Source organism: Eretmochelys imbricata, chromosome 1, assembly GCF_965152235.1.
Source record: "Eretmochelys imbricata isolate rEreImb1 chromosome 1, rEreImb1.hap1, whole genome shotgun sequence".
NCBI lineage: Eukaryota > Metazoa > Chordata > Testudines > Cheloniidae > Eretmochelys > Eretmochelys imbricata.
Genome location: NC_135572.1, coordinates 143,142,905 through 143,157,746, shown reverse-complemented (window position 1 = coordinate 143,157,746; position 14,842 = coordinate 143,142,905). Strand labels below are relative to the sequence as shown.

Here is a 14,842-nt window from a genome sequence, read left to right as displayed (position 1 = left end):
CACTCTCCCAACAATATTGCCATCAGCTGCGTATGACTCCAGTCTCTACATCCTAGTGAGCCTGATGAAAGATTTTCCCAGACTGTAAAGTCTTAAGGGTAGTGTCTGGACTTTAAAGGAGGAAGATTAGTATTAGAGAAGTACCAAACACAGAGGTATACTCATATTCATCATAGTATCATGCTGCATCCTATGCAATAAAAAACAAAGTTCTCTGGGAGGCAGTGTTTATTCATTTGCTGATAGGGCTATGAAGGCTCTATACAGACACTGAGATTAGCCATGTGATTGTTCTCTGGATATTCAAAACAAGTCTAAAAAATGTGCACATATATGCCCATGGACAGACAACAAATACTGCTAAAACACTGGTCTCCAACCTCATTATCTTTTACCTGGACTGTCATAACCTTCTCTATACTTGTCTCCTTGCCTTTTGCCGCTCTCTGCTCTAATCCACTCAACATACTCCATTTAGCATCTTCCTTGTTTGTCTGGTGTTCCATTGAACCCCCTGCTTGAGTCTCTCCACTGATACCTGAACTTCACGCAAGGGACAAGTGTATCTCTACAGCTCTACTAATTTCTCCAATTAAAAGCAGGAGGGGAGTTAGTGGTTGTCAAAATTTTGATTTAAAATATTGTCAAAATGATAGATTTCCGTTTTTCTTCTTATCAGTTCCAATTCCAACCAGCCCCTACCTCCATATACACAAAATCCAGGCATTTCCACTTGCCCTCCAAAATCCTTTGTCTCTTCCTACTTGTGACTCTCATCCATTCTCACAATTCTCCCTCTGGCCCTTTGATAATTAAAAGAACAATCACTGTGATTTTCCTTTTAGCTTGCTATGCTGAGGCAAATTAGCGCAGTTTGTAATATAACTATCTAGAAGCCTGTTGCATTTGGTAAATCAATACAGCATTCTTACTTTTCTGGTTATATTACCTATGTTGGTTTAATATCATTATTCTGACAGACCCATTACCATAGCCAGGAAAATCCATACTCAATAGTTATTGATCCCGCTCTGAGCCAGTTCATGATTAGAGCCCTGCACAGATACAATATTTGTAGCCGCATCCAATCCGCAAAAATAGTGCGCAGATATAGAGCGGATACCCTTGGATTTGCAGGGCTCTATTCATGATGTCCGTATAGGTCTGCATATCAAAACATTTTGTAAAAGGTTATTGTACATGGACAGAAGCCAAATAATGAGTGTGTTATAATTATTTTTATTATACATGCACAGTACCAAACCACAACAGTAACTAATGACCTGCACAATTCCATGAGAAACAGAAAAGCATTTAGTTCTACTGTAAAAACATCAGAGAAGTATAATCATGTCTCTTTGACTCTTTGCTTAAATGTGGCAAAACTGATCTTTTTTAAGACCACATCTCACATGTTGGCCTGGTGTGAATTATACCGTTGAATTATAACCACCTTAAGATAAAGTAGAAGTTTATAACGGAAGCACTAGTGGTTCTTAATGCTTTAGCTACCTGTGTGCATGGCAAGTATATATAGTTCAAACTGTGCTACCATCCATTATGTATCATTTCAAAGACTTACAGGCAGAATAATAACCAAACATACTGATTACCATGGGCAAATTGTGGGGTTGCTATGAGCTCTGAGGAAGGGGTAGCGCGTAGTTCTGCTGCCCAAGGAACAGACTGGTAATTAAAGTGTGACTCTCAGACTCAAAACTTGGTCCCTGGTTCTGCATTTTGCTTCATGGGGGAAGTAATTTGCATCAGCATTTCACCTGGCAGGTTTCACTTCCCACTTTTCATCAGTTCAGCTAGGTGGCCTGGAGCAACTGTTGTGGAGGTGAATGAAGTCAAGGCTCTGCACACTCCCCACCACTTTGCACAGGAGATGGAATAGTGACCCTACGGACACTGCTCTCCCCCACCATTCTGTAATCCACAATATGGGTAGCACACTCAGGAGAGTAAGGGGACACTTTACACCTCCTTCCTCCACTTGACACAGGCATAGGGTGACCCACAATCTCACCCTGTGTGGACATTAGATCTGTTAATCTTTTTTTTTAATTAGCTAAAGGGCAAAGAAAGACCAAATCTGATCTACCATGCTACGATGACAGTAAAAATGCCTTCAAGTTCTCCTTCAAGGAAGAGAAACAGGATAAGAGGGAGCAGTTATATTCTACCTCTCGGTGACCAGGGGAGTAAATCCCTTATTTTTTAAGCATATCAGTGATGTAGAAATTCTCAGAGTACGGCCCTAAAGGTGTATATTTCAGGGATTACCTGCCAAATAATTTTCTGGAAGATGACATTTCCCTTCATACTAAGAACCTATTCAGTACACATTAATGTAGCTAAAAAATTCCTTTTGCGAGACTGAAGGATAGACAGTGTTTATCTCCTTTTCTTTAAAGGAGAAAATGTTATTGCACTGCTCTCTGGAAACTCATGATGGGCTAAAGTGAATATATTATCATGATCTAACTGTGGCATACAAGACTATAGGAGAGTGTTCAAAATCATGCATTCAGAATCAACCCTTCTGCTTTCAAAGTAATTTGTTCATGAGATGTTAGCAATGACACTCACTGTTGAAGTTAAGCTGCTAAAACCAAGGACTATGCCTCAAAATATAGGGCCAAATTCTGATACCCTTACTAACAGGGAATAGTACAGTACATCACCCTTTGAGTAGTCTCATTGAGTCAAGGGGACCACTCGTGGTGTAAGGTGAAACCCAACATGAGTAAGCATAACATAATCTGATTTATAGGGATTAATAATATACTGGAGACAATTATCATATTTAGTTGTAATGTGGAAACTGACCTTTAAACCTAAAGATGACAACACCTATATGAAATATGACCAGCGTAGCTGTGCATCAGTGCTGACTTTAAAGGTTTTATACAGAAAAGGTCATTTTTGAATAGTGCAATTATACTAATTGACTTCTGTATATGTTTTAATTAGAATTTTAAGGATTTGATTACCCATCAGTAAGAAAAAAGATTTGATTATTCATGTGTGTTAGACTATTGTATACAATACATCTTATTATTGTAAATTTAAAATGTTAAAATTAAATTAATTATCTTTTATTCCACATCACTGCTATCAACAGCAGGTAACTAACAATGATGGCTGCTATTAGTAATAACAATATTATCTCTCAATATTCTATTAATGGAAAATGTATTGAATAAAATCCCTGCTGTGCCATTCTAAATTCTTACTGGGTTCAAGAGAAATAATCCAATTTTAACTGAGATTCAATTACTCTTTCTTTTCATTAAATTAAACATTTAAGCTCCATGAATATGAAGAGTGTGATGCTGGACTGGAACAGGACTGCCCAGAACTTTTAAGAAGTTTGTTAAGATACAAATATTTACAAGCATTTCTGAGTAACTATAGATTTTTTTCTGTAGTATTATTCCTTCACAATGAGGCACTGTGTGTAATTTTAATCAATGTACATGTTTGCCTACTCACTCTGTTTTTGGAACTTCTTTTCTAAGCCAGTAGAAGTCAGACTGGGCCAGGTATTTGCGGGTCTGCAGTACGTTGCCAAAATAGTCATTTTCTGAAAACTTCATCTGTGTAAATAAATCATACCCATTAAACATGACCAACAGACACAAAGATGACATGAAAAGAATCAGAACTTCGACAGTAACGAGATAGTAATAATAATAACTAAAAATGATTTGGTTAAGTTAATGACATTATTCATATTACAACAGTTAGGATAAAATCCACTGCATTGCAGAAGGCTTCCCCAGGACCTCCACCCTGTGGAATTTCTAGGATCGCCCTACATAAATGAAGGGTCATGAGCAGAGTAGGTATACAGGAGGATCTCAACACTTTGTCCGTCACCTTGGGTGGCGGGATGGTCATATGGTAAAGACAATGAAGTAGGTCTCACGATGTCTGGGTTCAAGTCCCTGTTCTAACACCAAACATTCTGCGTAAAATTATTTCATTAATAGTTTTGGTTCAAAATATTTTCTGTGCCATCTGCTAACTGGTTTTGGATCCCTTATTTATATAGGTGTCAGTAAGAAATCTTTTTCTAAATAAACCCAATACTCATACCATTTTTAAAACGAGGGGGTTTTAAACATTTTTATTATTTTCTTCTATCAGTTATTGCCATAATCAAATGTTATACCCAGATATCTACTATACCAGGAGAGGCTTAAGTGTTTTTCAGTATCTAGCCATACAAATTTGGGTATAAGATAATATTAAAAATTACAGGGACAAAGGTGAATTACATTTAATCCAGGTCTAGGGCACACACAAAGAGTTAATGAGCCTGACAACTGATGAGTACAAGCTAAGCCTGAGCATGCATTTAAACATGAGAAGTTTATGAGCAAAAATTGATCTTCCCTGGGAGTTTTAATAATTGACATCAGCTATTTATTTTTTTCAAATGAAACCCTAAGGACTAATAAATGTTTTATCACAACAGTGGAGACAGGTACATCCATGATTGTTTACATTGGACAGCTCAGAGGACTGATAATTGGATACAACCACCTGTGGGTCGCTAGTTCAAATCCAGGCTGTGCTGTCAGTGACTGTAGGTCATTATGATCTAATTGCTATTTAGTGTCTTATGTGAAATCAATCAGTTGCTCAGAACACTTTCTAGAGCACAAATATCTACTTCCTATAAATCACCATAATAGGTCAATCAGTAAGGGGTCCTCTATATTAGTGCTTAAAATGAAAAACACCCATATTTTCTGTTTTAGGTGAGTCATTTAATTCTGAATTAGAGAGGTGATAAGTCAGCACTAGAATCAAACTAGAGCTGTGTGAAATTAAATGTGTCAGAAGATTTCTAGGGAAATATTTGCCATAGTGGTTAGTGCAATTTGCACTCCATAAAATTTCACTTTGAGAAAAAATGTTGATGATATGCAATGTACATGTTGAAAACATGTATTCCTACAGGTGGTATTATGTAAAGCCATTTTCACATGAAAACATTGCTTTAAAAAGTATGCCACAAAATGTTCAAAGAGAAGTGCTGTTTGTGTAATTTTGCATTTCATTGTAAATATTTTGCACAACTCCCCCTCAAAGGAATCTAGCAGTGCTGCTCTACCGTCACTCATGTTAGCAGCATTTACAAATATGAGGGGTCACATTGCCAGAATCTATTACCAAATGTCTCAAATATGATTAGCCATGCAAGAAAAAAGGCTGTTAATATTACATAAAACCTGCTCATATTCCAATCATCCTTTCAAAAAATTCTCAAGCTTGGGACAAAGTTACACTTCAGTACCAATCTACTGTGTTGCATTTTCAGGGCCCAGACTTACAAACATACTGCTTATGTCAGCGAGTGAGTCCATCACCTGAATGGCTTCTCCTCTATCCCATTAACACAGATGATAAAGGTTCACAATATCTCCTCTCTACACCATTTCCCTCGGCAGAGACCAGACTTGCTGAGTTTTTCCTTCTTAGAGTTCTGAGTGAACTATGCCATATTTAACAATGCCTTGTTTGGTTGGTTTTTGTCTGTGTTCTATGGCCAGTTATACTGGAGCAATTTTTTGCAACGGTACCATTGCAAAAGAGAGTCTGTGAATGTCAGGTTTCAGAGTAGCAGCCGGGTTAGTCTGTATTCACAAAAAGAAAAGGAGGACTTGTGGCACCTTAGAGACTATGCTCAAATAAATTTGTTTTATGAATGTTAGATCATTTTAAGCCTCAGAATGTTTATCTTTTTCATGCCAGTATGTCGAGTAGCTTGGTTTGTCCATGCAAACAACTTGGTGATAAAGTAAATATTTCTCCCTTGCCTGAGAAGCAATATCTTCTGTTATTTGATCTCAATGTAGATGTAAGTCCTGTTTGTGGCTATTCCAGGTTTTCCTATAGCTGGAAACAACATGTTCTCCAGGAAGGATGGTCTTGTAGTTAAAGCCTTAGACTGAGACTTAGAAGCTGTGGGTTTAATTTGTGGCTCTACTACAGCTTTCCTGTGTGACCTTGGCCAAGTCACTTCACTCACACTGTGGAACAGTTCCTCATCTGTAAAATGGGGATAAAAATACTTCCTTTCTCCCACCCTTTGTCAGTCTTGTCTACTGACGTCTGGTCTATACTGGGGGGTGGGGATGGGGGAATCGATCTAAGTTATACAACTTCAGCTACGTGAATAATGCAGCTGAAGTCGACATACCTAGATCTACTCACCGCAGTGTCTTCACCGCAGTGAGTCGACTGCTGCCGCTCCCCTGTCAACTCTGCCTGTGCCTCTCACTCTGGTGGACTACCGGAGTCGACAGGAGAGCACTCGGTGGTCAATTTATCACGTCTAGAATAGACGCTATAAATCAACCCCTGCTGGATCGATCGCTGACCGTCGATCCAGCAGGTAATGTAGACAAGCCCTGAGATTTAGAAGTCTTTGGAGTAGGAATTATCTTTTACTATGTGTTTGAACAATGCCTAGCACAATGGGTCTGTAATGCTGTATCTTATCTGGAGCGTCTAGGCACAGTTATCAATATTCATAGTATTAGGGAAAACAGTCCAAGCTTGTAATAATAATTTGTAACATTTGGGTAGAAAACGTATTACTGTAGTTTGTTGCAGAAGTTTATTTTGAGGGGAATATTCGGGGGTTATTTTGTTTTATTATTAAATACAAAATTTGTATTGGCATATTTTTATCTTGAAAAGAATACTCTGGGTGTATTAAAACTGCCCAGACATATTTTACAGTTAATAGGCCTGGTCCGTCCTCTCACAGACAGAGGTGGAAACAAGGAGTATCTCTGTTGAAAATCTGTAAAGCTACCCTGGCATAAATCTGGTGCAAGTTAGAGAAGAATCAAACCCAATATTCATGGTGTCATAAATTCAGATCTTGCAGTCCTCACGATGGCATGACTCCTATTTAAATCAATGTGGATTCTTCTTGTATGAAGACTGCTGCACTGGACACATATAAATTAGATTTGGAAAAGATCTGTTAGATTACTTAGTCCATCCCCCTGCCACGGCAGGATTGTTTCCAAAGATGTATTTTCTATTGCTTTATCTTGTTTGCTTTTAAATCTCTTACCAAGAGGTTTAATAGCATCAGCTTGATACAATGTAAATACATTAATGAAAGAAGTGCCTTATTTTCATTTTTCAGCTATTTTAACTCCTCACAGGCAGGACAGTCCCCTCAGTGATGACAAAGCCAGTATTTTACACGGGAACTTTATTTCAATGCAATGTTTGGCACTTAACTGCTACAAGCTCTAGCAACCATCAATGTATTCTAATGATAATTCTGGAAAAATGATTGATGATGGCTATGGTTGGCCACACCCAACATTAAATCACCCCCTTGTGTCCGTGCATAATGTAGCTAGTCTTCTGTTTCTACTGTATCAGGTTTCCCTCCCACAGGAACCGACTGTGCTCCCTGGGGGGTTCTCCCTGTAGGAGAATCCCGCCTCCTCTACAGTCTCTCTCTTTTCCAGGGCTAAATTCTTCCTCAGCCTGCCTAACCTAAGCCCTTCCTGCGTGGGGGAGGGAAACTTCCCTATCTCCTCTCTTCTGGGTCTTTGCTCTTTAACTGAGCTCTCTCAGCTCCTTGTAAGGGCAAGCTCTTCCTCCTCTGGGCAGAAAGTAGTTAGTTAATCACCCTCTCTCCCTGGAGCATGACTTGTTAGGGTTCTTTCTCTTGCCTTGCAGATGATGGGGATTAAGCAGCATCACAATAATCAATCTGTTGTATTGGCCAAGTTATTCATAATACACAATGTTATTGTAAAACAAATATTCCAATGGGCATGTTGTAAAAAGAGTCTCCCTAGCTTGGTTGAGGCCCCCTGCGACACCCAGTTACCATCACAGGCTCAGCTGAATCCAGCCTCCAACCTTGTAGTCCTTGCAGTGGGCCTCACCACTGTGGGCCTGCTTACTTTGTTTAGGGCAATGGGAAAGGCAGAAGTTCAGACTCAGAGAACAAGCCCCACCTGGGGTCAGCAAAAAGGTCAGTGGTACTACTTTACTTCAGGAGTGCCTGGGTAGCAGCTTTACTGGAGTCATTACGGCCAGGCAGGCAGCCAAGTCAGTCTCTCCCTACTGGGCTTGCCACTGGGGTTCACGGGATCCTTGCAGAGCTGGGAGATTCCTCCTACTGCTTTAGCACCCTTCTCATGGCTTCCCCCGTGCTGACTGCAGCTTCCTCTTTTTATAGCCCTCCTCCCCTACCATGCATGAATGTCAGGGCCAGAGAAGCAGGGCTATCTTAGCGCGCGCAGCCTCCCCAGATCCTTCCCTGTCAGCATGGGGTTCATCTACCCCATCACAATGCTCAATTCTTTCTTTTGTGGTTAAGCTAAGTTAGCACCAGAGCTGTGCGTTTAACTTTATTGTTCTTTTAAGATTTCGATCTTGTGAGACGGGTGTGGTCAATTCAGAATCATAAGGGAATGGGGCAAGTCAAGCAGAAGGCCACAAGCAAAGTGTGCCATGCAAGGGAAAAAATGTGAGTGTTTTCTGGCATCACCATCTTTATTTAAAAATGATGTAACTGCTTTGATTTTGGATGGCTGAAAGGAAAAGACAAAAAAATAGTTGTGACATACCGTAAGGGAAGAAAACATTTTACACTTACTGTTTTGATGTCTTCATTAATATACGTGTCATTCATTATAAACTCAGGGTAACCCACTTTTGCCAAAACCGCTTTTGCCTTTGAAAGAAAAAAAACTGGATTGTTTAAGCATTTAAAAGTGCATTTCTTCCCTCATTGAAAGGACCGCACAGTACTATACCTCCCAAATGGCACCCGGGTTTCACCTCAAACAGCTTGCTTACGTGCAACAAATCAGTTTCAGTTTTTAACACTGAGGGGATAACACTGAGCTGCCAGTTTACACAGTATCTCCAACGGCTCCTGTAGAGTTACTACAGAATTACAGGTATGCTTGAGCACATAATCTGGTCCTAAGAGTTGAACCTCACCAAGGATTGCAAGCAAAATTAATCTAATGGTCGCAAACTTGTATCTTTTTAGTGTTTTAACAACCTGTGACCTGTATAACTACCATAGGGCAGCTGAAACAAGCCCAGTTATTCAGATGTATGCGGGACATGGATATGAATAGGTCAGAACCTCAGCTGGGATAAACACAGCATAGTTCCACTGACGTCAAATAGATCTCACCAGACAAGGATGTGGCTACGGTTTTCTGACGGAGAATGTGGTTTCTACAGTTCATGCTGTTGAACTGTGTTTTGCTCATCTACCTGAGCCATCTAATTAAAGGCTTTCCACTCCACCTCTGTTTTAACAGACTCCATTTCTTAAAATACTTGTTCCCAATAATAGCACAGAATCCTCTGTATTCCTATGCTCAATATAAAGGCAATAGGAACATTAAAATAATTCAATTTACATTTTTACATTAACTTGGATTTATTCTGTTTCACATTTGTGAGAATTTGCCGTAGTGTTTATATACAGTACATCATACATATTATATATATATACACACACACACACACAAAAACATATTTATGTATGCACACTGTGACAAAGTTCCTGCTCTACCTTGGTGGGTCTTGAGCTTATTGGCGAATTTGCTCAGCTTGGAGCTTCTTAGCAGCCCTCAGCTTGGCCATTTTTCTGAACGCACAGTCCAGGTCGATGACTCCTGTGTCTGATTAGGAGTTGGGAGGTTTTGGGGGGAACCTGGGCCTGCCCTCTACTCCGGGTTCCAGCCCAGGGCCCTGTGGAATGCAGCTGTCTAGAGTGCCTCCTGGAACAGCTGTGCAACAGCTACACCTCCCTGGGCTACTTCCCCATGGCCTCCTCCCAACACCTTCTTTTATCCTCACTATAGAACCTTGCTCCTGGTGTCTGATAATGCTTGTACTCCTCAGTCCTCCAACAGCCCGCGTTCTCACTCTCAGCTCCTAGTGCCTCTTGCTCCCAGCTCCTCACACACATACCACAAACTGAAGTGAGCTCCTTTTTAAAACCCAGGTGCCCTGATTAGCCTGCCTTAATTGATTCTAGCAGCTTCTTGATTGGCTGCAAGTGTTCTAATCAGCCTGTCTTAATTGTCTCCAGAAAGTTCCTGATTGTTCTGGAACCTTCCCTGTCACCTTACCCAGGGAAAAGGGACCTAATTAGCCTGGGGCTAATATATCTGCCTTCTATTACTCTCCTATAGCCATCTGGCCTGACCCTGTCAAAACACACACACACACGTGTGTATATATACACATACATACATACATGTATACCAGGGTAACTGTCATGCCTGCACTTACATTTCATAAAATCACGATACAAATTGGAAGCAATTATGTAACCTAACTTTATAATACATTTGTGTATGGCACTAAACTTGTCCCACCCCAAGGACATCCATCCATAGTTACTATAGAAACAATTTATTTCCAAGAGCAAAAGAGGGGAGAGAGAGAGAGAGAGAGTCTAAAAGATGGGGGTGGGGAGAAACCAAAAAAATGAGACACATGCATGATATAAGCTAAACATGTGACAGAGTGGGATGGTATAAAATGTATATTTCCATGTTGTTTAGGAAGACAGATATCAATTTACCTTTTAGGACTACGGGACTTTTCCTTAAAACTTTCCTCTAGTAATGTGATCCTTTCAACACAAAAATCTGAAACCATGTGAAGGCTGAAAGAGGAGAACCCTAATGAACAACACTGCTCTTTTAAAATAAACCAACTTCAGCATATAGGCTCCAATCCTGCATGCTGATCTGTGTGAGAGAACCCCTACCCCCATATGGAGCCCCTTGACTGTAGTGTTTGCCTAGATTGATTGATTTATTTTACCTTCCTCTGCAGCATGGGTCATGGGTCACTTGCAGGTTTAAACTAGTGTAAACGGTGGGTTCTCTGTAACTTTAAATCATGATTTGAGACTTCAGTAACTCAGCCAGAGGTTAGGAGTCTATTAGGGGGGTGGGGGGGGTTCTGTGGCCTGCAATGTGCAGGAGGTCAGACTAGATTATCATGATGGTCTCTTATGGCCTTAAAATCTATGAGTCTATGAGCCTCTGAGAAGCAGCTTACAGGATCAGGGCCTTACATACCAAGGTGATAGGAAATTTAGAAATAATCTAGACAAAACTCATCTGATACCCTTGAGTCATTTCATATTAGTGGCCAGGGCATATAGTAATATTAAGAACAGGAGTACTTGTGGCACCCTAGAGACTAACAAATTTATTTGAGCATAAGCTTTGGTGGGCTACAGCCCGCTTCATTGGATGCATAGAATGGAACATATCATAAGAAGATAGATAGATAGATAGATAGATAGATAGATAGATAGATAGATAGATAGATACAGAGAACATGAAAAAGTGGAGTACGATGCTAATTACTCTTACTCCACTTTTTCATGTTCTCTGTATGTGTATATATATATATATATATATATATATATATATCTTCTTAGTATATGTTCCATTCTATGCATCTGATGAAGTGGGCTGTAGCCCACCAAAGCTTATGCTCAAATAAATTTGTTAGTCTCTAAGGTGCCACAAGTACTCCTGTACTTTTTGCAGATACAGACTAACACGGCTGCTACTCTGAAACCTATTAATATTAACTAAAGAACCTATGGCATCTCATGAAAATCCTTAGGAAAACATACACATTAGAAACAATTCAGATTCATCTCTGTGATCACAATCGGTCCAGCCCAAAGACCCAGAGGGATATGCTTACTTGTCCCTTGTGGCAATAAGAATTATTGCAAGGCCACAAAATGACCAGAAGTAAATAATGTCTAGGCTGTTTCCCTTCCCACCCCAGCTACCACCAGGGCTTCCTACAAAGGCTGAGGAGACCACAGTCAGAACAGCCAGCTCTGCAATTTCTTGCCATCCCTTTGCACCAGCTATGCCAGTGTAATGGGGAGAAGCAATGCTACAACGTTTTCCCCCAAAATCCTTCTTTTACCTTCCCTCATTTTCAAGAAAACAGGATCTTTGCCTCTTGAGAGTTAATCTATTCCTAGGGCTTATTTCCCAGTTGAAGTTATTGTCCTCTACTAGTGACATCATAATTAATTGTTGCAGAGATAATTAAGATGTCACAATCAGAAGATTACGACTTCAGGTTAGAAATTAACAGCAGGAACAGATGAACTCTTCAGCAAGAAGGATCCCATTGTCATACAAATATCCCCAGTGATAGAAAAACAATAAAAGACAAATGCTCTACAGGAAATATGAAATGAGCCAAATTACCTCTAAAATAGAATGTTTTCTTAGTTTTTCATGAGGCACAGTAGGTACTGAAGATTTTTTTAAAAAAATGCTTGAGAAAACAGGAAAGAACTAGAATTCAGCTGTAGACAGCATCTATTTTTTGCCCTGCTTATGCTTTCTTGCCGAGTTGACTGAACTTTTGTGATGGTTTCAGTACATTACTTTAGGGTTTTCAATGCTATTTGTTACTATATCAGTCTCAAGAAAGCAAGTAGGAAAACTCATCAGTTTTAATTTCCACTAAGTTGGCTGCTTAAATGAGTTAGGTTAGTCTCAAATGTCTTGCATGTATTCCAAAGTAATCATTTTAATCACTTAATTAAGCAGTCTTTGTGTTGCATCTGCATAATTGAGCCCTTAACATTTTTGATTAAACCAACAAAAGAAACAAAATCATTTATAATAGCTGATGCACAATTGCCCTTTTTAAAACAATTCAAAGAATCAGTGTGGATTAACTGCACCAATATTGCGTTGACGTGGAGATTTACAATCAGTACAAAAAGTGGATCAAAAACATTGTTAAATATATTTAGGCAAATAACAAAAATCACTTTGAATTATATTATCCCTTAAAAACACTGGCATTTTCCAGACTGCCTTCCAGATCCTTAGCAGCTGTAAACCTCACAGAATTCTGACACCATCTTAGGCCCAGCAATCTCAGTAAGCAAGTCAATCAAGCATAGCTGTCACGCTGAGAGGAGCAAAGGTGGACTCTGGCTTCAAACCAGAGGTGTTAATGGTCTGATCTGAACGAGAGCATACTGCTCTTCTCCCTGTCCCACTCAGAGATTTTGATTTCACCTTGAAGAGTCCATCTGCATAGACATTAAAATCTTTCAGAACCATAAAACTTTTCTGACCTAGAACTCTGTCCGTTCAGCCAAGGAAGCTGAGGTACAGGATGACAACCTGTACAACCCTGTTATTCTCATTTTAAACCTATGCCATTACTCACACACAAGGTGGACTCTCAAACGCATCCATTTCTGGAGCGAGAAACATCCTACATTTAAGGGTAGATAGAACCAGTTCAGCCACGCCACCTCCCCATGGCTGAGGCTGAACAAAATGCCCTTCATGATACATCTTGACTATGGGTTTCAGAGTAGTAGCCATGTTAGTCTGTATGAGCAAAAACAATGAGGAGTCCTTGTGGCACCTTAGAGACTAACAAAAGGACTCCTCATTGTTTTATCTTGGCTACGGAGTCCTTTGCTCCAACATCCTTTCCCAAAGAAACCACAAGCAGCTTGTGGCCCAATGGCCACTTTCAACTCATTCTCTTCCATGCCAAACCATTTGGGATTTGAGGCTGCTAGCTTAATTTATACGCTGGTCAAGTGTGGCTGGAAAAAACACCAACTAGTGCTGAATGGCAGCCTGGCACTTTGTGGGAGAAAAAAGGACAGTTTAGAGTTATCACTTTTTCCCTTTAAGCCTGACCCACTCCATCCCAAAGACGCCTTATTATCACCTCTTAACACTTCCCTCTTTTTATATGTGTTTCAGTGGTGAGATGTCAGTTGTGCACCATTGATAGATATTTGGTTCATGTCTGTGATACTATCAAAATGGCCAATCCAGAATGAGGCTTTGGACAATCTGCTTCCTAATAGCAAGTTTAACAACTGATTTAAATATCACTGACAGCCAACTGTTATTTACCATTCATTTCATATTGCAGTATATGTATTGTGTACGTGCGCATGGGAGGGAGAGAGACAGAAGGACAGAGAAAGAGAAAAAAAAATCCTGGCCCCATTGATATCAGTGTAAGTTTTGCTATTGACTTCACCCGTAATTTTTCCCCCCATTTCTATTCATTCCAAGTGTATCGCAAACCAGATGGCTGCAAATGCAAAATGAAATTTAAAAAAAATTAACTTGCCGTGGCTTGCCAACCTAAGTCAAATGTTTGTGTTTCAGAGCTACAGAACATCATTCAGATTCTTCTACCATGCCTTGGTATCTGAGCATTACCAGAGACCCTCTCACTGATCATTTTAACTGCTGGGCCTGATTTTCATTTACACTAAGATCCCTTTAAGCCACCCTGGCAATGTAAAGGGTCGTTAAAGTGGAAGTAAGTTTCAGTTACCTTAAATGTATAGTTTTACTAGAGTATATTCATAGCTTAAACAAACTCCAACGAAAGACTATCATGATTGTCAATGTGTTACATTATATCTTATTTTTATCATGATATAAAAGTACTTGGCTTTAAGCACTAACCTACCCCTGTACATTGAAATAACACTGTATCTACTGTAAAATATTTTTGAAATACCTGCAAAAATTAAAATTCATGAGTATGAAAAAGCTTTTTTGTACCGACTTTAAGAAGATTATTTTTATTTTGGAACGTCGAAAAAATTAAAAATTAATACAATTATAGTTCACTGAAAAATTAGCATGAAATCTAGTTTGAAAGCTAGAATCGTTCATGGCAAAGTAATGTTCCATTTAATTACAAAGATTAATTCAGCCTTTATGTACATGTCTGGTCTTTTCATTTTTCATTGAAA

At 39.5% G+C, this 14,842-nt stretch overlaps 1 protein-coding gene across 1 annotated transcript in view; it reads right to left on the bottom strand.

Moving 5' to 3' along the window:
• Positions 1-14,842, bottom strand: part of PHEX (phosphate regulating endopeptidase X-linked) — a 138,554-nt gene that overhangs the window by 36,699 nt on the left and 87,013 nt on the right. The window contains exons 13-14 of the mRNA XM_077807195.1: positions 8,660-8,737; positions 3,502-3,605 (exon numbers count right to left, since the gene is read on the bottom strand). Of these exons, the coding sequence (XP_077663321.1) occupies positions 3,502-3,605; positions 8,660-8,737 (182 nt within the window). The remainder of the gene's footprint in view (positions 1-3,501; positions 3,606-8,659; positions 8,738-14,842) is intronic.